Genomic DNA, 23,106 nt, shown 5'->3' with positions numbered 1-23,106 from the left:
ATTTAATTATAATTCCAGGTTTAATTTTAATTACAGGTTTAATTTAATTACCAAAATGAAAATTCTATTTTTTTTTTACAATTTGCACCGAAATTTGTAACGGAAATTTTAATTGCAAAAGCCTCGCAAATTTGCGAGGGATTTACTAGATCCAGAATTGCTAGGATTTTGCTAGAATAGTAGTTCCTCGCAAAATGAGTGGGATTTGCGAGGGACAACGTTTCCTCGCAAAAGTTGCGAGGGAATTGCAACGTTGACCGATTTGCGAGGAACGGACTTTCCTCGCAAATTTCTCGTTTTTGTCGATTTGCAAGGGATTCGCGATAGATTTGTCCATCGCAAAAGACGTGTTTTCTTGTAGTATATGATGCATTTCGAAAGAATTAATACAACAACATGCGCACGAGAAAATAAGGCAGCGTTTGGAGTGGGGGTCATCCATATTGTGGCGTTTTCTCTGTAACTCTTAGTAGTAACAGAAATTTGATTTGACACCTGCCAAACATGTCCCTAATAAGTCTGCTCTCCTTCTTCTCGTGCTTGTCTCTCCTCCAAGTAGGTCTTGGTCAAAATTCCAATGTCGTCATACCCACACATATTGGCTCCAATTATTTGCATTCACACACACACATATATATATATAAGAAAACATACGAGAGTTTTATAAATTATATTGATCAATTTGATTACTAACTTCATAAACAAAGCTATGAAATAGAGAGACAGTTAAGGTTATCTAGAATTGTTCAAACTTCAAAGAATAGTGTTTAGAAGATGCGATTGATTCAAAATCGACAAACATTTTCGATGGTTAAAAAAAAATCTATAAAATTAATGACATTATTTACAAGGAATTATGATATGCATTAATCTTTATTTTAAGGGTTTTCTTAAGTAATTTGCTTTTACATGCATACTTTTCAAAAATTGGATAGCTAGCATTTTCGTGGTTACCAAATCAAACTTTTATTAGAAAGCATATCATTTATTTTTCTCATCACCAGTTTCAAGTCTCATCCATTCATTTAACTTTATGAAAAACACTCAAACCATATATGAATTAATGTAATTGAACATATGATAAACACACATGTACGTTTATATATATATAGGGAGAGAGAGAGATGCACTTACGCACATGTATGTGTATGGTATCTCGGAACGCTGATTGGCCGGTCGGCGCAAGGCTAACAAAAAGTCATAAACTCAGGGGGCACTTGGATGGGTCCCACACGCAGAACACTTGATGTGGGCCCGTAATAATAAAATCACGGTTCTTTTTATTTTGGGTTAATTTTTAGAGTGGAGAGGTCCTATTTTAAAATATATTTTTTTTAATCAGGTGCAGCCTTTTTATCTCCATTTTTGTCCAATAACATGGGAATAACCCTCGCCAAACATATATATAAAAATTCTTATCCATTTAGAATATACCCAACTCTTGGACAACGGATCCATACTTGGTTATGCTATAGTCTTGCGTATTTCGCGTGGTGAATCATTTTGATTGCTGTTTTGTAAGTATTACAAATTTTAACTATGTTTACAAAATACTCGTAACAATTATGTAATAGTTTTTTTTTCACAAAAATATAAGAGTAGATCGCTTTTTTTTGGGTTAGGATCGGAGAATGCCATGTATCGAATTTTAGTCTGAGTGACTGAGTGTATAGGATTTGTCATGCATGTATACAAAATGATTTTGTTTGTCATTCAATGAGTTTAACGGGATTATACAACGGATCGGAGATCCATGATCTATATAGTATCAGAGCAAACAAATTTACCATTACGATTTACGAATGCATCACTGGATCCATGATCTCACTTTTACTACTGACGGTTTAATTAATTTCTATGACATTGATCACAAAGATAATTTTTGATTTGCAACAATTTTGAAGGCTTTCATAACTTACAAAAATAAACTATCTGAAAGTCAGATCTCATATTTGATGTAGAAACATGAAACATTCGATTAACCACTAAATAACAGTTTATTTCACTTTCCCATATATTTTGGATTTATTTAGGACCATAATTTCCAAAGAAAATATATTCCACGTGACATAAATTAGGAGAGAAAAGAACAAGATTTATAATTAGTTTGAAGACCAAACTTTCAAGTATAGTAACGTGTTTGGTATGTGAATACTCACACACTTATATATATGTACTGGTCAATTTATTTTGCATTAACGCGCATAGGAATATTATAGAAGGAAGCAAATTTAGGCAAAATACGAGTCAACACCTTTCAGTTTAAACTATTTTAAAATTGGATACTCTCGTTACCAAAAGAAAAAAAAAAACATTGAGCATAAGACATGCATGCATTTTTATATATATGTTTTTTTTTTAATTGTGAGCCAGTTTAGAAAAGCTTATTAGTTTCATTTTCCTTATAATTTATGAACTCGTAAATCCGTAACACTATAAAGGAAAATACAAAATATTTCCCATAAATAAAAATAAAGATCTGCAATACGTTAGGACATCTTGGTGTTATTTACTTATAAGATCTGACATGTGCGTGCGCAACACATGGTCTTTTGTCGGGTTGATGTCCTCCAATCTAAAGTGTCCACGTATGAAGAGAGGGAAAGTTGACTCTTTGACCGGCAAATTAGTACGTTGAACTCGCCGTATATGTTTGAGGAACCAAATTTCATTCGTTAAAAAGTTTACCGTTCTTGTTTTTTGTCTTCCTTTCAACAAAAAATACCATTTAGAATTAAAATATTTTTAAAAAAAATGGAATTTTATATTTACAAAGTGAATTTGTAGACGACAATTTAAATTTATTTTACATAAAACTAAAAAAAAATTGACTATCATTTAGTTAGGGCATATTTTGAAAGTTGTGTATATTTAAATCTTTTTGTTATTAATATATTTGAAATATGTTAAAACCAAACTTTCAGCAGGAAAAATAGTTTTAATAGTTTTTTTAATTAACAATAAGTTTTAATGTAAATCGAATGTTTCTACAAGAAACACATTAAATATTAGTTAAGACACATTAGATATTCTTACAACAAGTGCTATGTTTAAATGAATTTATAAAGAATAGAAACATGACAAATTAAATGATAGAAATTATTGAGTCATATAAGTAATAACTAATAAGTGCCACATATAGCGTCGGGTTAGAAGTGTACACAGTAGTTCAATTATACGCAAATTCTTATATTGGATATAATTGGAGCACACAATTATTAATGTGACACATGTGACGTGAACGAGTCGACCTTTGACCCACCAAAAAATAGAAACCATGGAACCACGTCTAATCGTCTAGGGTTCTGACAATATTCCATTCTAAGGAGGATAAGATTTATATTTTTTTTCTTGTTCATAATACGTTGAATCATTATATACAGTTCGTTTTTTTTTGTTAAAAATATACAGTTCGTTTTCTTTTCAGTACTCAGATTTCAGTTCCAAGTGCTGTATTATCGATCCAATTCCAACCTCATGGCACTTGCAAAAAGTGTTAAAACACAGAGCACATATAGTCCCTATTCTTCTTAATTTGTCTGCTGAAAAAAATCTCAACATGTATAGAAATGTAGCTTTACTACTAGTACAGTACTATATTACATGCATGCTGAAATATATTCTGCCTCGATTTGAGACAGCTTAGACTAAACAACATTTTTACAGTATCATATTTTTTGGTAAACTAAAAAATGGTTATTTTATGGTACGAGAAACTTTAATGTATCTCATAATCAATCATTCAAAATTACACACTTTTTTTTACAATATCATTCAAAATCAGACTTATTTGATTTATTTAACCTTTTAAAAAAGCATCCTCATCCACCGATTAGATATATCACGGAATTAAGAACCTTATTACCACCATAAGTAAAAAAGGCTACAATAGTTAACAGAGAATATTAAAGTACCAATCAAATAACTTCATATTGTGATAGTGTTTTTTAAAACAGAAATTTTGAACATTACATAATGTTAGTTATAGAAAATCTTATACTATATCTTAATAGTATTATACAATTATTGATGAGGTGTCTCGTGAGCCACGAGTTCGTCCGGTAAACACAAAATCTTCGCTACGTTTCCCGAAATCATGCTATGTATACGTATATACATAAATACATAAGATGTCTGTATACGCATCGTGTGTACACACTACATATATTTAATAGATAAATCACTAAAAATTATGAGTGAGGTGTCGATAAAACTGACGTGGCGATAACTTATGATATATTTCTTTGTATCTATATAAAACTAAAAAGAAAGGATGGTTAAGATCACAGGCATGATTGTTTATATAGCCCAAGGATGATCGAATCAACCGTTATTTTATATTATATAGTATGTATTATTCCTAATTTTTTAATTTCATCCTCCACTTTTCATGGGGGCTTTGATGGAGTCATTGATGACTCTAATCAAACGGGACTAAAAATCCCACTTAGACTTTATTTTTTAGTTGAGGCTGTATAATTAATTTTTAGTTACTCTTTTTCTAGCGACATTATATTGTGTAGGCGGGTGTGTGGACTAAATTTTTTAATGCATACTTACATTCCGTGGTTTAGAAATAGTTAGGCGCTAGTCAGGCAGTCAGGGTAAACCTAGCGCTTAGGAAGAAAATCGGAGATTAATCGGGATTTAATTTTAGGATTATTTTATTAAATTAGTAATAAAATAAAAATATATAGTATTAAATATATGTATAGTTCTGTTTATGTTAAAATAAAAATATTAAATAAAATATAAAACTATAGTATTGTCTTTAAAGTTACGGTAAACACATAAAAACGTAATTTTTAAAAAAAAATTATGATTTTCATTAAAAATTTGTACATTAGTTATTATAAACTATCATAAACTATTAATTTAAATGTCTAAATAACAAAAAAATACATATTTGATTTATATTTAGCTCTAAAAATAATCATTATATACCAAATTATGCGGTTAGTAATCGGATTAGACGAGTTATAATCAAATTAGACAGGTATAATTGGATAACTGATGCTAGGCGGAGATTAGTCATTAATCGAGATGGAAAGGATGGGCTTAGCGATTTTGCGGGGTGTAATCGGTGCTAGGCGGAAATTTTTAAAACAGGGCTTATATTAGATTAGAAATAATTAACCCGTGGTACTATTTAGCTAGGCATGATATTGGTCGTCAAGGAAACATAATTCTTCATACTGTATTCCATAAATTCTGATGTTAAAAGGAGTCTCTACATTGCTCATTTTCATCTTACACAATTTTTTGGTAAACTCTTTGTGTGATTTTGATCCGATGGACCGCGTGTTACCATTATCTATTTGACAATTTATTTAGGCAAATGCTACTTTGAATAATTTATAAAACATGACACTGAACCATATATGCATGATACTGGTCCATATATGCGTGTTTTCTTTCCAGTTATATTAAAAAAAAAAAAAGACAGAACCAAAAAAAAAAACAGTCACGTATCTGCATGAAACCTTAGATGATAATTTGACATTTCAAACTTTTATTACTTTGTTACTCCTCTAAATTACACAGAGAAATTTATAATAGGAAAAAATATATCCATTCTCTATTTTGAAGGTCATGTTTTTATTTGGCCGGTGGAAAACTTTATACTTGCATGCTCAATAATTTCTTACATGTTTAATACTTTATAAAACATGTCCTACTTAAAATTAGACTGGAAAAAACACATTTTACATTGTGTAGTTAAATAGTATATAGATAAATAATAAGAAAACCATGAATATTAATTGTAATAATTCTTAAGTTTAACTGAAACTTGTAATTACATGATTTATATTGGTCTTCCTCCAATGTCAGAACTCATATTCAAATTTGAGAGTGTGAGCGTGTGAATTTTAGATTTTTAAAATAATTAGGTGGGAAAGTGTTGAAATTAGGATGCGTAGACAATTGTTGTTAGAGCACAAGATCGTTTGAAGTCCAAAAGGAGTTATCGCTAAACCGAGTTGTCGAAGAAACGTGTATCAGCATTTAGAACGATTTTTAGGACATAAATTATATATAAGTGGTTGCCTGACAAAGAATATATATAAGAGAACATGAATAAAAAGTTTATACCTAACTTTGACGGTTTAAGATAATAACTAACCTATTACAAAAAAAAATTAAAGTAGTGGCATTGCTCTAATTAAGATTTGAATATGATTCGTTTCCTTCTACTATCACTTTTATTATGTCATTTTGTTTGGTCGTATAAATCACATGGAGCGTATATATATGTGAGTTATTTATTTGCATTAAATTAATAAAATAAAACTATGAAAATTTGGATGGATCCACGAATAGCTAGATTCGACTCTAAATTATTTCATAATATTTCACGTAAATATAAATTAAATATTCTTCAGTTGTAAACAGTAAACGGATACGTACGTGTTTAAAATTTATCTTTTCCAAAGATTTTAAGATTCAACTTTTTTTTTCTCTGTTAAACAGTTAGATTTTTTATTTATTCAGAAAATGAAAGAAAAAAAAAAGTAAAAGATGAAATGATATGAAAAAAAGGCGAAGATAAAAAGAGAACAGAAATCCCAAAAAATAAAGCAAAGCGTGATGGAGAGAAGAAGTGAAAAAGAGAAGAATGCCACGTGTTATACGAGAGAACTCGGTTATGAGGCAAAGACGCGGGCTAACTCTAAAACGTGTCCTCTTCACTAACGACGTACCAAACCAATTTGATTTCACTTCTCTAACCCAAACAAAAAAAAGCATTAAAAAGATCGACGACACAATGGTCCAATCACAGAATAGTGAAACAATATCGACCCAGATGTCCTTTTACTTATCTTTTTACGTGTTATTTGTTTCTATCTTATTTTATCAGTTTGTCTTTTTTATCGTTTTAAAAATGTCCAAGAACACCTATAATGCAAGATTTTGTTTGTTACACGAGGCCATATATATCATGATTATACAAAGTTGGTTTGGTGCAGGAACTCTTCCTTGTGATTTTTATATGCTTCTTTTGTATTAAACTATTAGTCGGGGTTTCTAGAAAAATAATACGTGAAGTGTGTTTCTTCGTTAAAAAATACGCCAAGTTTGTTACGTTTATTTAATATGTGTATCAACATATAATACTCGCAAATTCAAGACTCTTCTAATTCTAGTAATTTCATGATATAAACAAGTATATATATGATAGAGTAAACAAGTTACTACGACTTCGTACTCAAGGTCATAGACTGTGATTATTAATACAAAATAATTAATAAAGACTCTATTGTGCTTAGACCGTTTATTGTGCTTAGACCGTTTATGGTGACATAAATAAAATATTTTGAAGAAAACAAATACTGTATATCCAAAAGTACAGATGATTTAGAATATATTTCGGTAACTCTTTGTTGGCAACAAATATTTGGGTAAATTTATTTAAGCGTGTATGTAAGAATCTGATGACAAAGGTAAAAAACATAAATGCGAGAATCCCTGTTGAGTGTTGACCAAATAGAAAAAGGTGTGGTCGAACATCTTTCTATAGATCTCGTCAAACTAAAATCCAAGTGACAAAAACATCATCACTTCAGACAATTCTAAGTTAAAAATCTTAGAGAGCAAGTTAAATGATGTAACACACCGACTCTTTTTTATAAATTGCGTGCGTATACTATTAGTGTTCAATCAACGATTTTGTTCATTTCTATAAGTTATGATTTTTGGGAACTAGGATAATAATAGACACTTAATTAGTATTATTTAGTGGTTGAAGTTTTGGTTTATTCGGGTATATATAGACTGAGGCACAAGTTTTGTTAGTTTTATTCCAGCTTTTCAAAAGTTTCAGACTTTCTAATTAGTTACAAAATGATATCTGACTTTAAGTTGTAGATGAGATCGCGAAGTATTTGGGTTCTTGTGACCGTATAGTTAGTTGATAGATATGTCAATACACAAGAAAAAACATCCAAATTTTATAACATAATCTATTGTACGGACACCAATACTTGACTCAACAAATAAGCCAATTAACATTTTCAATACTTGTATTACTCTATATATTCTCTTAAATTTCAACAATACTAGACCATGACACACATGAAATATAACGTAAAGTCTGAAGATATTTTTTCATGTGGAGATGAATAGGCCAAGTTGGAGTTGGCAAACAAGAAGCTCTTGAGCCACGACATAAGCCAAGTTGATGATCGTACTTAATGAAACATCAAATTGACACTTAATGTGTGGTATATATATTAGGGACCCTTTGTTTTTGTCTATAGCATCCTTTTTAATTAAACACAAAAACAAAAGCCTAAAATGTATTTCACCGAATAGTAAAAACTGCTAGACTATGCATTCTTATCATATATAGAAGAATTCCAAACCATTTTAGATTTTTTCTACACACTTTGTTTCATGTTACAACTTACACCGGTTAAAAAGAAAAAAAAACACCAATAAACACAATGTCGTATATAGTGTCTTGAACCCTCGAACTCAACACAAGAGGATACGTTTTGTTACCAGATTAGAGATTTTAAGGACATATATATCTTCACGTTGCCAAAGATTGGAAGCTTTAGTTACCAAACTTAGAAACACAAGAAGCCACAAAAAAAAAAAAAGACAAAAGGAAGTTAAAGAAGTGATGCATTTTGTCTATTTTTTTTGTGTGTGTTGCAAAAACATTTTGTCTACCTATGTGTGAAAGGTTTCAACTTTGAACCATAACATATATTTTTCTTCCCAAAGTACCCCTTTTTCTCATAAAACCTCCACTCACTCCATTCCCAATCTCTGTCACTGGAATCAACACGTGGCCACACTTACCCACCTCCCGGTTTATATAAACCCTCAACACTTCATCGCTCCCAAACCAACTCTCTCTTCTCTCTTCTCTTCTCCCCACTTAAACAATCATCAGAAAAACAAAATCAGAGCCCTTTACAAACTCGAACTCTCACTCCAAGCACCAAAAAAAAATTACTGATTGGACATACTTGAAAAAAAAAAAAAATGGCTTCTTTCACGGCGACTGCGGCGGTTTCTCGGAGATGGGTTGGTGGCAATAATACTCAGTCCCCATTATCGTCTTCTCAAAGCTCCGACTTGAGTTATTGTAACTCTTTATCCATGACCAGTCGTGTCACACGTAAGCTCAATGTTTCATCTGCGCTTCACACTCCTCCAGCTCTTCATTTCCCTAAGCAATCCTCGAACTCCCCCGCCATTGTTGTTAACCCCAAAGCCAAAGATTCCGACACTAAACAGATGAATCTGTTCCAGAGAGCGGCGGCTGCAGCGTTGGACGCCGCTGAGGGTTTCCTCGTTAGCCACGAGAGGCTACACCCGCTTCCTAAAACGGCTGATCCTAGTGTTCAGATCGCCGGAAATTTTGCTCCGGTGAATGAACAGCCCGTCCGGCGTAATCTTCCGGTGGTCGGAAAAATACCAGATTCGATAAAAGGAGTGTATGTGCGAAACGGAGCTAACCCACTTCACGAGCCGGTGACTGGTCACCACTTCTTCGACGGAGACGGTATGGTTCACGCCGTGAAATTCGAAGACGGTTCAGCTAGCTATGCTTGCCGGTTTACTCAAACAAACCGGTTTGTTCAGGAGCGTCAATTGGGTCGACCGGTTTTCCCCAAAGCCATCGGTGAGCTCCACGGCCACACCGGTATTGCCCGACTTATGTTATTCTACGCCAGAGCTGCAGCCGGTATAGTCGACCCGGCACACGGAACCGGCGTAGCCAACGCCGGTTTGGTCTATTTCAACGGCCGGTTATTAGCTATGTCGGAGGACGATTTGCCTTACCAAGTTCGGATCACTCCAACCGGTGATTTAAAAACCGTTGGTCGGTTCAATTTTGACGGACAGTTAGAATCCACAATGATTGCCCACCCGAAAGTCGACCCGGAATCCGGTGAACTCTTCGCTTTAAGCTACGACGTCGTTTCAAAGCCTTACCTGAAGTACTTCAGATTCTCGCCGGACGGAACTAAATCCCCTGACGTCGAGATCCAGCTTGACCAGCCGACGATGATGCACGACTTCGCGATCACAGAGAACTTCGTCGTGATACCGGACCAGCAAGTCGTTTTCAAGCTACCGGAGATGATCCGCGGTGGCTCTCCGGTGGTTTACGACAAGAACAAGGTGTCAAGATTCGGAATTTTAGACAAATACGCCGAGGATTCGTCGAAGATCAAGTGGATTGAGGCTCCGGATTGCTTCTGCTTCCATCTTTGGAATGCTTGGGAAGAGCCAGAAACAGAGGAGGTCGTCGTGATCGGGTCTTGTATGACTCCACCGGACTCAATTTTCAACGAGTCCGACGAGAATCTCGAGAGTGTACTCTCTGAAATCCGTCTCAATCTCAGAACCGGCGAATCCACTCGTCGTCCGATCATCTCCGACGGAGATCAACAGGTCAACCTTGAAGCAGGGATGGTCAACCGAAACATGCTCGGCCGTAAAACCAAATACGCTTACTTGGCATTAGCCGAGCCTTGGCCTAAAGTATCCGGATTCGCTAAAGTTGATCTCACTACCGGAGAAGTCAAGAAATATCTATACGGTGATAACCGTTACGGCGGAGAGCCTCTGTTTCTCCCAGGAGAAGGAGGAGAAGAAGAGGACGAAGGACACATCCTCTGTTTCGTCCACGACGAGAAGACATGGAAATCGGAGTTACAGATAGTTAACGCCGTTAGCTTAGAGGTCGAAGCAACGGTTAAGCTTCCGTCAAGGGTTCCGTACGGGTTTCACGGTACATTCATCGGAGCTGATGACTTGGCTAAGCAGATGTGATGTGAGTTCACTTATGTGTACATAGGACACGAATTTACAGATACGTGGTGATGAAGAAGCTTCTAGAAGAAGCAAAGAGAGAGCGATTATACCAGTGGGATGCTTTGCATATACGTCCCCGGAATCTGCTCCTCTGCTTTTTTTTTTTTTTTTTTTTTTGCTCTGTTTCTGTGTTTGGGGTGCGGTTTGCTAGTTCCCTTTTTTTTGGGGGTCAATCTAGAAATCTGAAAGATTTTGAGGCACCAGTTTGTAGCTTTTGGGCTGTAGGGTAGCCTAGCCGTTCGAGCTCAGCTGGTTTCTGTTATTCTTTCACTTATTATTGTTCATCATTATGAGAAGTATATAAAAAAAAATATTTAAACACAGATATGTTTTGTATATGTGCATGCAGTATATATATGGAACATTTTGTTTGATTTAAAATACCCTTTCTGTTTATGATCTTATAATTTTTACTTTTTCTCCTCGAAACGTTTTCTGTTACTTGTGCCAATCACGGATAGATTTGATGAGTAAAAAAACTATTTTCTCAATGATTGTAGAAGTTTAAATAATGGACCAATGACAGTAAGACAAAGAATCAAGTAAACTTTTGTTCGAAAGTCCAAAAGTAAAATAACCTAATCACACGCCGTATAAGTTTTAGTTAGTCAATTTTTTTGGTATTTGCATGGAAGGAGAATCATCAAAAGTCAATTTCAGTCAATTTGGAAATAAAAACCAACGAGTGAAGTTAACCCACGTCAAAAAAAAGTTTTCAAGTATGTAATTTGAATATGACTTATTGAAATTAACCCAATAAAATATTAAATAATAAATATTTAGTAAACGGTCGTTGTCATTAACCTATCTTAAAGAACATTTTGTTATTTTGGTAAGCAGAACCGTATACATTGGATATGTGTAGGCCTAGATATGTGAGTGGTGGGTGGTAACACAGTGGAGAGACCAATCAAAAATAGTGGAAATGTGACGAAATTAACGGCATTATACCTATAAAATAAGTAATCACGCATTTGTTACTTTTTAAATAACATATTTCATTATTATATTTTTCTAAAATGCAACACATAATCTGATAGGGTGATCTTTTATCGTTGGCCGATTATAAATATGTATGCAACGCAAGCAAAGTCAACTGTCCGAAAGCGTGTTTGGGTGTTTTGAGATTAAGACATGTCCAAAGTAATCGGTTTGCAATGATGAACATTATTATTTGTTCTCATTTATCAACTCTCATTAGGGAAGTAGTTTTACATATAATGGTTCAATTAGGGAAGAATAACCTTAGGTTGTACTCTATGCACAACAGTTTGCATAGACTTGGACTTCAAACTTAAATGTTATGTACACGTTAATCGTCGTATTATTGATCTATCTAGATAAAATTTTAACTTTAGTCTTCCGGGTAGCCAAGAAATTAACGACTATATATACTAATTTAAGCACAAAACAACCTTTAATATACTCTACTCTTACTAAGTATGGGTCGAAATATTATGGAATGAAATTTCAAAATTTTGTGGTTACGTACAAACAATAAATTAGTTTGTATACGTGTGTGTATTTGCATTAGTGTATATAATATTATATGATTAGGATAAGAGGAACTTAGTTGATTGGGTAATGGTGAGCAAAAGAAGCATAAACTGAACATTGCATTAGTTAATGCACATTGGTTCACTTTCACATTTAACGAAAATATCTCAGGACACCAAAAAGTGTTAAAACAGAGGTCATACATGGTTTCGAAAAATGTCAAAAAGAAATATTAATTTTTGGGCAACTAGGAGATATCTTCTTCATTCATATGATGGATTTTTAAGTTTTGTTTGTTTGTTCACTCTTCCAATATTATAGAAACAGTCATTAATACCCCCTATGTCCTTAATAGATTGATGTCCTATGATATATTTTTGTTTCTTAAATATTGATGTTGTAGATAAAAATTTAAAATAATATTTTTTGTTTTGTGCTTTTTTTACATGGCATTCATCTAATGATTCATATTTTATCTCTTTACCAAAAAATAATTATAAATTAATTTACAAATTAAAATTAAAATTTTTCTTAATATGTGTGAAAGTGTCAAAACATCATACTATCATGGACAGAAGGAATAGTTAATATTCTTATTTGTTGGGATATAATTATAGAGTATACGTATATGTGAGAGATACGTATATATACCACAGTATTTTTGTGTTTAGAAACTCTGGATTAAAAAATTAACGTGATTTAACAAAAAACACCTTTATGATTAATTAAGACCAAAAAGCTTTTAAAAAAAAGTTTCTAGACAAACAATTATTTATAAATATAAAGATATGATTTTTTTTTTGGTTCTACTATAACTAAATTACGAAAGGAAAATTACAATTCAAATTAAATAATATAGACATAAATCGCACCGACTTCAAGATTTTCTACTGACCTATTCTGTCAAGTGATCAAATTTATAGAAGTCTGGACGTGGGTCGAGTATATATTTGGTCAATGGAGCGAGTATTTTTTTTCAACGACGTATTAATTAGAATAATTTGTCGAGTATTTTAACTAGAATTTTAAATAATCGACATATTCTACAAGGTCTCAAGCTATTTGTAAGACTTGTTCCACCACTTCTCATATATAATTGTTTAAAGGCGATTCAAACTACATGCATGTTTAAATGGCCAAAATATCTAACTTTTCAAAAGATTTCGATATTAATATTAATATGTATGAAAGTTTATGGTAATAAATTAATAATATCTGAAGAATTTGAAAGATTGTCAAAGAACAAATAACAGTTGTTAAAGTTCATTGGGTGAAAAATTTATTGGATACGACGAAATAGTGATTCATATGGTGGGTTGCATGGGAAATATTTATTATAAACAATACTTAGACAGGTAACTACGGCCGTCCACGTTTCAGATTGTTAATGTAATAAACTAAAGAAATAGGTGACTGTGCTGTGAGGGAATATATTGAAGCAACCAATTAGATAATCACTATATACCCAATATAGAAGGTGACTTTTCTTCCAACTAATCTTAAGCCTAACAACTTTCCTTTAGTGGAAGGTTGGCACTATTCTTTCTGTTTATATATTAGCAGTTACTACTTACTCTTACTCAATATAGACCGCAAAATCCGGCAATATGATTCGGAGAACTATTGTCCAAATGTGATATCTTATTTTTTCTTATATAAATAGATATTTTATTATGAATTTTTATATTTAAAAGGTTCTTCTTAACTAACAAGAATATATGCGGTTGGTATTGTAAGCTTCACATGTAGCAGCTGTGTGCTCGAATACTTTTTCTACAATTGTAGACTTTTATAACATGTGTGTCAGTGTGTGCCAAAGTCTACAATAGTGATGGTCCAATCTAAAATAACAGGAAAAAAAATTACTTAAGAGAATTATATTTATAGGAATAATTTAGTTGCAAAACTAATGTATATGGGAATATTAGTTACTAATGCTTGATTGATGGAAGAGCAGAATATTCAAACCAAAAATTGAGATAATGAAGATTTATATATGATTGAAAACCAAAAAAAACTCCAAAGAGTGACAAGTACCCTAATACACCATTCTATAGATCATTTTATACGAAATTATCAATTAAATCGGAGTATAATAGTTATTTAATATATCAGTAACTTATCTAGCTTATAATAATTAATGTTACGTAGAGTTCATAGCTATATATAGACATACTTAGCAAGTGGAGGCCATAAAATATAGAAGCTGATCTCTCTCTTTTGATTTTTCGGCAGTATTTGTTCATCCTTATTAGTTATTACTAGTCATTGAGTAGTTTTGCGGCGCTTTATGTGGCTCTTCGCTGAACAGAAGAGATACCACAACAAATAATGTTGTTCTCGAGATTTTAACATTCCTCTTAATCAGATATATATAATGGAAAACATTTGTAACACGGAACGAAAATTATGCAAACAACTCTTATTGGAAAATAAAAATGACGACGAAACACCAAATGTTTAACGGATTTTTCTATTAAACGGAAAACAAAATCCAACACATTAAAAAAATCGTTTTTTCGTAATCACTATATTTTTTAATCTATGCAGTTTACTGGATAAAAAGATGATGAGTATGGATGAATTAACGTACTTCGTTTTAACAAGAATTAACGTACGTCAAATATATTACATAAATATAGTATAATGTTTTAATTTATGTTTGATGTAAAAGTTCAGATTTCAATTTATATATATATATATATATAGCTCTTTTGCTTCTGGTTTGAAGTTTTAAATCTGGCATTTATAATTATGGTCAGATGATCAATAATAACGCATCAAATCATTAGTTCAAAGAAATGTCGAAGGATATTCTTATTCTCTTTGACAATATATGTCGTATAGTTAAATGCACATATGTGTGGGTATAAGAAAACAATATAATATTTTTATAGTTGAACTAGGCGACGTGGCAAATGGCAGCAATGTTTAGTTATGAACTTCCATCGAACTAAAACGACCGAATGCTAAAGCATAGTATATTGAAATGTCGTCCAAAGATAATAATTTAGTATATAGTGACAAGAAATTTTGAGGGGACCCCTATGCTTTCAACTATTTGAGTTTAAATAATTAAAGGGTCTACAGTACAGCGTTCATATATCGCTATTATTCATTGAACATTTTACATGTGTTACTATATCGGGAAGTCGACACAAAAAGATGGTTCGTTGAAGGGATTTTATGCACACACATCTCTATACGTGTTTTTACTTTATAAACTCGAACTATATATAGTGTGTGTATATATATATATATATAAATATGAGATCAAGATATAAATGATAATATTAAGATTTTAATAATCAGTATATATATATATATAAAGGTTATTTATTTTTATTTTGTTAATTTTTTTCAACTAACTCTTGTATTTCCAATATATAGAGTTTTAATAGTAACCCTAACAAACTAAATAGTCTAAAGACTCTAAACTTGTTGATTTTAACGAACAGCTTGTGTCCCCTTATTCTCAAATACTTCCTCTGTACCATAAAAGATGATGTTTTAGTATTTTTCCTTGTATCATAATAAATGATTTTATATATATTTTTATCAATTAATGCTAAGAAATTGTAAATTTCAAAAATCTTTAAATGAGAATTTAAAAATTTGATGAAATACTATTGGTTAACAATTATAAAATATGTTATCATAAATAAATAATACACTTATTATTACATTAAATGTTTTTCTTAATTCATGTAAAAATCTTAAAACATCATGTATTCTAATAGAGAGGAAATATATATTTCCTATATATATATATCTGAATGTATTTACCAACTATCAGTCTACACCAATATATCTATAGTAAGACTTCGTCATTTTCTAACTCCTTTAAACTCGGAAGTAGAGTACAACGTAATGCGAAACCGAATTTTTTATGTATTTTATTATTGCTCCAATCGTTATTGATCAAAGTAAGAACAATAAAATATGAGAAAGAAAGAGAGAATTACTCTATCTTGACTGGGGCACGTGTTCATAGCTCATACATTGAAGCATGAAATCGTTGTTGTGGATCAAAAAGGCGTCAAAGCGATGTATGATTATTGGAACAAATAGAATATAAAATTTGAAAATTCATTGGAACTTTTTAAAAATGTGAAGAATTGGATGGGGGAGAGTGACGAACAAGATGATGTATACCACTATAATCGTGCCTCATATATTTATAAAAAAGATATAAAAAAATGCCAATAATGCACGCCACATTATATATATTTCTTATACTTCCAAAACTTTAGCAAATATTATATATGTATGTAGACACAATATCCTAACTAACTAGTAACGACCATTTATATACAGTCTCATCTCTCATCATCGATATCTAAATAATTATAGATTCGAATTTTACTTGGATAGCATCCTTCTTGATAAACTAATCGATCAATTCGAATGAATATTTTTGATGTTGAATATATATATGGATTATTTTATATAAATATACTGTAAAGCTCCCCAGAAAGAAACCAACAGCATTAAACAGCTGGGGGGATTTGTGTTGTGTGGAGGTCGACCTTTCAGCGTTAAGATAGGCCAATCATGTTTTTGATACATGAATATGATGTTATTTAATACTAATATATCAATGTACTAGTATTTATTTATTCCATATACTAGTACAATCTTTTTCTTCTTTTGACGGAATATATAGTACAATATTTCCTTTGCAAGTTTTTTTGTTTTTTTTTTTTTTTGGTTTTTTTTTTTGACGGAATATACAGTATACCTCACTCATAACATCCGTCATAATCTTTCAATGTTCACGTGAATATTACACACTGATTAGGATGTTACCCATTATCCTTTTTTTTCCTATGTAGCTGCTAGCATGCTACTCAAAATCTTATCGAAGTACTTATTGGAATACAACACTAAAAATAATTTTTTGCTTTCGTTTGGTGCGATATGAGTTTAGTTTGTGTACGTCCAATAAACTGATATGGTTTGATCCGAAACAAACTAAATAAGCGTGCTAAAATGTCCTATTTGAATGACACCATGCAAAAAGGGAAAAAAAAATAGTAAGTTAAGGAGAGATATTTGATCAAAATCAGAAAAGGATTACAAAAATGTACCAATCCGTATTCGTTTTTTTTTTTTTTTAAGATATTATAAATTGAAAATCTAGAAAACGGAAAAATATTATTGTGACAACTCCGGACTAGAAAACCTATATTATAGTAGCGATATTGATGAGTGATGACTGATCGATGTACTACTACTAAGATACCTTCCCATAGAAAAACACGTCTCAAAGTTGCAGAGTCGATAATTGCAATTAGCGAGGTGACTAACTAATAACTAACTACCATACTCTGAAGTCTCTGATTTCTCCTTGAAGGGATACTGATCTATATAATTGGCACAAACAATGTTACGATAACTTTGAATATCCACATACATGATATATATGTTTTCAAAACTTTTCGCAAGTTTTTATTATTACAATAAAAATATTAATCAGTTTCTATATCTTGCAATATCGCGACAAAGAAAAACCTGTCTGGAGGCAATTCATCATGGACCAGTCTTAAAGATGATGATATGAAAAACTTAGCACATGACTGAAAGCCACAAAATGGATAAAGTAGACCAATTCTCATTATCTTTTTTTCTTTCTTTTATCTTTTTAGAATTTAACGTAATTCATCGATTTGCTTTTCATCATCGTCATATTCTCTCTGAAAGGGATAAAAATGTCATAATCAGCCACGCGCAGAAACCTCTGGACGTATTAGAGGTTTCGAAGGCCAGAGATGGTCACAACCACGTGACCGTCAACGTAACGTAATACAAACCCAGTCTCATAGGGCACCCTCTCACTGATTACGAAGAAGAAGAAGAACAAATCTTCTCTCTTTTTTTAACATTCTCTCATCTCTTTAACGACATGAAAACGATGCTTCTTCTGACCCACTTGGATGTTGAAACCGGATTGGAAAAATCTAATAAGGTCAAGAGAAAGAAAGAGAGAATTTTGAAAGGCTGCCTAATCAACCCGCCGACATACTATGACTGCAACTTATGATAAGGACTGTTGGTGTTTGAACCCCGCCAGTGAAAAAGCCCATGGCAACAATACCATTTACGCAATGAAAGATCATTCAGCTCACACAATTCCATCTAGGTCCCGATCCTTAAAGCTAATACGAAAATCCAAGTGCGGATCTTGCATCCACAAGGATTAGCACCAGATAAATGTATGCTAGTCAAAACAAATATGCTGCTAAATCAAGTGAAGAATCATGTGATCATCCTTAGAGTGAACAAACTACTAAGCTTCAAGTTCAACCTACCAGGACGCAAACTTCAGATGCAACTAAATATCGCGAGCCTCGACACAGCCCTGTAACTGGTCTTAGAAAGAGTTTCAACATTCCACATCAACGCTCAAGAAGAAAGCCATATATAGCTATAGTTAATCCCTACTTGAACACCTTAATCTACCCGGAATCCTTAGCAAAATAATGAACATAGAAAGATTAACATTTCTTTGATCACCAAAGGTTTGCACTTTAGAATAGCTCATCTCATTACATTAAAAGGGTCTACCAAGGTAAAGATTGAGAATTTAGAGACTATAGACATATGAAACAATCTTGAACTCCAAAACAGAGAGAAGCTCAAAGAACCAAACCTAACAATGCTTATTCTTTCTCTTCTTCCAAAGACTCAGGTCGTCAGTTCAGGTTTGGGATACTTCTCTGCTTCAATTGGATCTAACCACTTAAGAGGATGAAGATTGAAAAAAGGCCAATTAGGGACAGTGAACATAGCTGTAAAAAGCACAACTCCAGCATAGATCATCATCATTGCCCAAACGAAGACGTTACATATCCAGCAATGAAAGCAACACCACCAAAGGCTATGAGCAGAATTTGCATAAGCTCTTCCGCTAGTTTTTGCCCTTTCCAATCCATTTCTCTACTTCAAAATCCTAAATTGAATTTTTACAGAGAAGAATCAAACCCATTAAGGAAAAAAAAAAAAAAAACTGATTTTTGAGTATAAAGGTTCTTAATTTCGTCTATAAAGAACACTAATTTCGAGCTTAAACCTGATTTTTAACCTAATTATCCAGAATTCGTACCTGGAAGCAGGATTCAAATGCGAAACTCGGTGATCTGATGATTCTGAATCTCTCTAGGAAGGCCAAGCGCGTTCCTCATAAACGTGCCGTCTTTGTTATAACACGGTGAACAACTTGTCGTTTTTTTAATCCTCTCTTAGTGGGCTTTGATTATATAATGCCTTTTTAACATAACGGCCCATATGAGTTGAAAAAGGCTTTTAGTGAATTAAAAAGCAAACATTTTCTTTATTATTCGTCGACGGGTAACAAACTCGCCGGTAAGATTGGGGAGAGAGAGCAAACGAGAAGCGACGGTGGTCTTGTGATCAAAAGATGATCGGCCGACGTGCAGGAACGAATCGAGTCGGCATGAGGAGAGACGACTCTCTTCTAACTCGGTTTGTTGACTCAGTATTCTATTTCTTCCGATTGGCTGAGTTTGAGATCCTCTTTGTGCTCTTCATCCTTATAACCTACGTCATCTTCAAAGATCTGGTAAAATAAAATTCATCCGATCATCTTTGCTAATTCCGTTTGTACAAAACTCGATTTCGCATTGTTCTCATGTTGGATTTGCTTCTTTTTGCAGACGGCGAGGCCTGAGTACAATCGGATTCTTGTGGAGAAACCTGGTGGATCTGACATCTGGCCGTTCTAAATTGAAAATTAGAATTTTGTTTTTTTGAATGGTTAGTTCTTGGAATCTGTAGGACGTGTGTGCTTGTATACGGCTATGAACGCGCTTATCTTTATCTTCTGTTGTACATGTCAGTTTGTTCAAATAGGGTCAATGTAATCCTCCGTTGCTTTTGTTTTGATTAATAAAGAGTTCGGTTGCAGTCACTATATACTCACTGTGTTCATTGGTATGTCCTCTTGTGGAATCACTGTAAAACTTATATATTGAATTTGGAAAGAAGAATGGAATGAAGATTGAAGATTGAAGAAAGAAGTAGCGAAATAGCATTACAGAATCTCTAGGCTTGGTTTTGTGTAGATGATAGATAAGAGGGAGAAACAAGTCTTGAGATAAGTAGCAGAGTAGAAAGCCAAGTGACTTCATCAGAGTATGAATAAGTTTAGCCATTATATGTTCTGTGTTCCTGCTGTTCCTCTGCGATTTTGTTGTTGTATTCTCTTTATAACCTGGCCAAAGGACGTGGACTGTCACGTGGAGTGTCCCATTCGGTGGTAATGTGGTTACGGGAGATTTCCTTTAGAGACCGGCATCCACTCAGTGCCATGGTTAGCTCGAACTCATCACGTAGCATTTGAAGCACCTTTCTAACTCCAGCTTCTCCTTCAGCAGCCAATGAGAATACCACTGGTCTTCCAATCTGAGATTGAGAAGTCATCATAATAATAATGTGTTATCACTGTCATTCGTTTCAGTCAGCTTTCTGATAAATGGACATATGATACTTACGAATATTCCGGAGGCACCAAGTGCAAGTGCCTTGAAGACATCTGTGCCACGTCGAACTCCACCATCCAAGAAGACAGGAATTCTTCCTTGTGTTGCTTTGACAACCTGAACACAGGATAACAGAGCTGAAATTGTTGGACGCAAAACACTTGTTGACAACCAAAATTGGTATTCTAAGTCGAGAATCATCTACCTCTTCCAGGGCTGAGATTGTTGCTGGGACATAGTCAAGCTGGCGAGCTCCATGGTTTGACACAATGATCCCAGCTGCACCAGCTTGAACAGCTATCCTCGCTGCAGGAGGATAATTACAGTTGATGTGGTGAGGTAATTTTTATTAAACTTTAAGTGAAGCAGACATTTGTTTTGTCAGATGGTAACTCACCATCTTCTCCTGTAAGAACACCCTTGACCAGAATCGGCAATTTGGTGATTGTCTGGAGCCATTGGACGTCCTGTTCGTGAAGTGAGAGCAGTCAAGAAATCAAGTTTCTGTTCTAAGTTTTAAAAACTCTGTTTGCTGTGTATCCTTTAAACTACTCTGTTTACCTTCCAGCTCAAGGTACGGTCAATTTGACCAGCAACATATGAAGCCAAGCCAGAGTCAGCGGCCTGCAGGTGGAAACATAACTAGCTCAGGAACTCTCAGGAAAGATAAACATAACATCTCTGAGTTAAGACTGCTTTCTCAGGCTATAGAGCTGGATAGTATCTGATGAATGCTAACCTCGTCCATCTTTCCAAGGTCAAGACCCTCAAAGTTCTTCAATGTCAGGTTAGGAGGCAAAGTGAATCTGTAGCAGAAGAATGTTATGCTTTCGAGCTATGTGTTCACATATTAAAATCCAGTAGACTCGTCATATTTCAAGTGACTTAGCTTTACCTGTTCTTGATATCAGACTCTCTGCGACCTAGCCTTGGGGTGTCCACAGTGAGAGCAATGGCTTTGAATCCAGCCCTCTCAGCTCTTCTCACTAACTGCTCGACCACATTCCTGTTCTTGTATACCTGCTCAACGATCATAACGTGTGATTGTGTGAACCATCAAGTGTGACCGGGTTTTCAGTATTTAGAACAAGCTCTCGAGATTACTTACATAGAGCTGAAAGAATCGGATCCCTGGTCCTGTGGAAGCAACTTCTTCAACGCTGGAAGTAGCCCATGAAGATAGTGTCTGAAACATCATGGAAGAAGATAAGTCAAACCAGAGACTTGGGTATGCATGGCTCGTGGATTTGCAATCTCCAAACACTGAAAATGTTATGAATCTTGCTTTGCACTAGTTGTAAAAACGCTATTTTTTCTCTGAGTACAATTTAACATTTTATTAAAAAAAAAAATAACATACCATGATGGTTCCAGCTGCAGATGCAGCTCTAGCTGTAGCATATTCTCCTGCGTTAGTTTACAACAGAGTTGTTAGAGCAACCTTAGCTATACTAAAACAAGTTTTCACTCTGTAATCTCTACATAACTCAGTATTTTTACCATCAGGGTGAGCCATCTTTTGCATGGCAGTAGGAGCAACCATGATGGGCATCGAGATTTTGAACCCCAACACGGTGGTTGTCATATCAATCTTGCTCACATCAATCAAAATCCGAGGCCGAAAGCTAGTAAACAATCCATGGTATGCATCAAATCTCTTGTAAAAACCAACCGTAAACAATAAAATATCATCTCTTAAGGAAAGTGAAGAAAAACTCACAGGATCCTTGCGAAAGCGTTTCTGTTCTCTTGAAGAGTCCATTGGTCCTCTGCACCAGATGCATAGTAGTCGTAAACCATCTTAGGCAGCTTCTGCTTTGCGATGGCATCATACTCGGTGACGTTTGTGATCTCCATTTTCGGAAGTTGGTCTGTCAAAAAGAGCAAAAAAAAAAAAAGAAAAAGGCTTGAGTTAGATATTTATTGCGAAATTCAGACATAAAGACATAGCTACGTGAGCGAGAAGTTCTCGCCGAGAACACGTCGATGAACTGTTTGGTCTAAATACAGAAGAATCTCACACACCTTGATTGGAATGGAGCTATGCGGAGAGATGAAGAGTGTGAGTGGTAAGCAAAGCTTGTTTTATATTTGGTTAAATTTTTAATATTTTGTGATGAATTAATATTTTTTTTCTTTTTTTTTTCGGTAACAGTTGAAAGTGTTGGCAATGGAAAAAGATAGTATGGATGAGAAGCTGGAGGTGAAGAATGGTTTGGATAGATAAGGACAAAGCAGATGAGATTGTGTGTGTCATATTTTCTTCCATATT

General features: G+C 33.7%; 3 protein-coding genes and 1 pseudogene across 4 annotated transcripts; 2 read left to right on the top strand and 2 right to left on the bottom strand.

The window, feature by feature from the left end:
• The first annotated feature begins 8,498 nt into the window (after nt 1-8,498).
• On the top strand, nt 8,499-11,159 carry LOC104765261 (9-cis-epoxycarotenoid dioxygenase NCED3, chloroplastic). Its single transcript, XM_087501658.1, has one exon. It carries the CDS (start codon nt 8,995-8,997, stop codon nt 10,792-10,794), a length of 1,800 nt encoding a protein of 599 aa, XP_087357784.1. The 5' UTR covers nt 8,499-8,994; the 3' UTR covers nt 10,795-11,159.
• Nucleotides 11,160-18,813: 7,654 nt separating this feature from the next.
• LOC104765260 (signal peptidase complex subunit 1 pseudogene) lies at nt 18,814-19,284 on the bottom strand (annotated as a pseudogene).
• Nucleotides 19,285-19,665: 381 nt separating this feature from the next.
• LOC109131023 (uncharacterized) lies at nt 19,666-20,266 on the top strand. The gene is made up of 2 exons (XM_019241323.2): nt 19,666-19,915; nt 20,010-20,266. Exons 1-2 carry the CDS (start codon nt 19,754-19,756, stop codon nt 20,076-20,078), a joined length of 231 nt encoding a protein of 76 aa, XP_019096868.1. The 5' UTR covers nt 19,666-19,753; the 3' UTR covers nt 20,079-20,266.
• Nucleotides 20,267-20,342: 76 nt separating this feature from the next.
• LOC104765259 (glycolate oxidase 1) lies at nt 20,343-23,106 on the bottom strand. 2 transcript variants are annotated; one of them, XM_010488945.3, is made up of 12 exons: nt 22,860-23,106; nt 22,555-22,705; nt 22,335-22,459; nt 22,195-22,241; nt 21,943-22,020; nt 21,730-21,854; nt 21,574-21,640; nt 21,396-21,458; nt 21,232-21,301; nt 21,040-21,140; nt 20,847-20,951; nt 20,343-20,757 (listed from the first exon to the last, which is right to left on the bottom strand). In XM_010488945.3, the coding sequence occupies exons 2-12, from the start codon at nt 22,689-22,691 to the stop codon at nt 20,560-20,562; spliced, it is 1,116 nt and encodes a 371-aa protein (XP_010487247.1). In that variant the 5' UTR covers nt 22,692-22,705; nt 22,860-23,106; the 3' UTR covers nt 20,343-20,559. The 2 variants fall into 2 exon arrangements, with proteins under 2 accessions (XP_010487247.1, XP_010487248.1); XM_010488946.3 differs by having other exon boundaries at nt 22,551-22,705; nt 22,860-23,001.

This window comes from Camelina sativa, chromosome 19 (assembly GCF_030686135.1).
Source record: "Camelina sativa cultivar CO46 ecotype springtype chromosome 19, ASM3068613v1".
NCBI classification, from domain to species: Eukaryota; Viridiplantae; Streptophyta; class Magnoliopsida; order Brassicales; family Brassicaceae; genus Camelina; species Camelina sativa.
This window is presented reverse-complemented; position numbering and strand designations above follow the sequence as displayed.

Excerpts from the sequence above, each read along its gene's own strand:
- LOC104765261 (XM_087501658.1), top strand. The coding sequence starts at position 8,995 with ATGGCTTCTTTCACGGCGACTGCGGCGGTTTCTCGGAGATGGGTTGGT.
- LOC109131023 (XM_019241323.2), top strand. The coding sequence starts at position 19,754 with ATGATCGGCCGACGTGCAGGAACGAATCGAGTCGGCATGAGGAGAGAC. Across the intron at positions 19,916-20,009 it reads ACGTCATCTTCAAAGATCTG|ACGGCGAGGCCTGAGTACAA; the intron begins GTAAAATAAAAT and ends TTCTTTTTGCAG.
- LOC104765259 (XM_010488945.3), bottom strand. The coding sequence starts at position 22,691 with ATGGAGATCACAAACGTCACCGAGTATGATGCCATCGCAAAGCAGAAG. Across the intron at positions 22,460-22,554 it reads AACGCTTTCGCAAGGATCCT|CTTTCGGCCTCGGATTTTGA; the intron begins GTGAGTTTTTCT and ends ATTGTTTACTAG. Across the intron at positions 20,952-21,039 it reads CAATCTCAGCCCTGGAAGAG|GTTGTCAAAGCAACACAAGG; the intron begins GTAGATGATTCT and ends TCCTGTGTTCAG.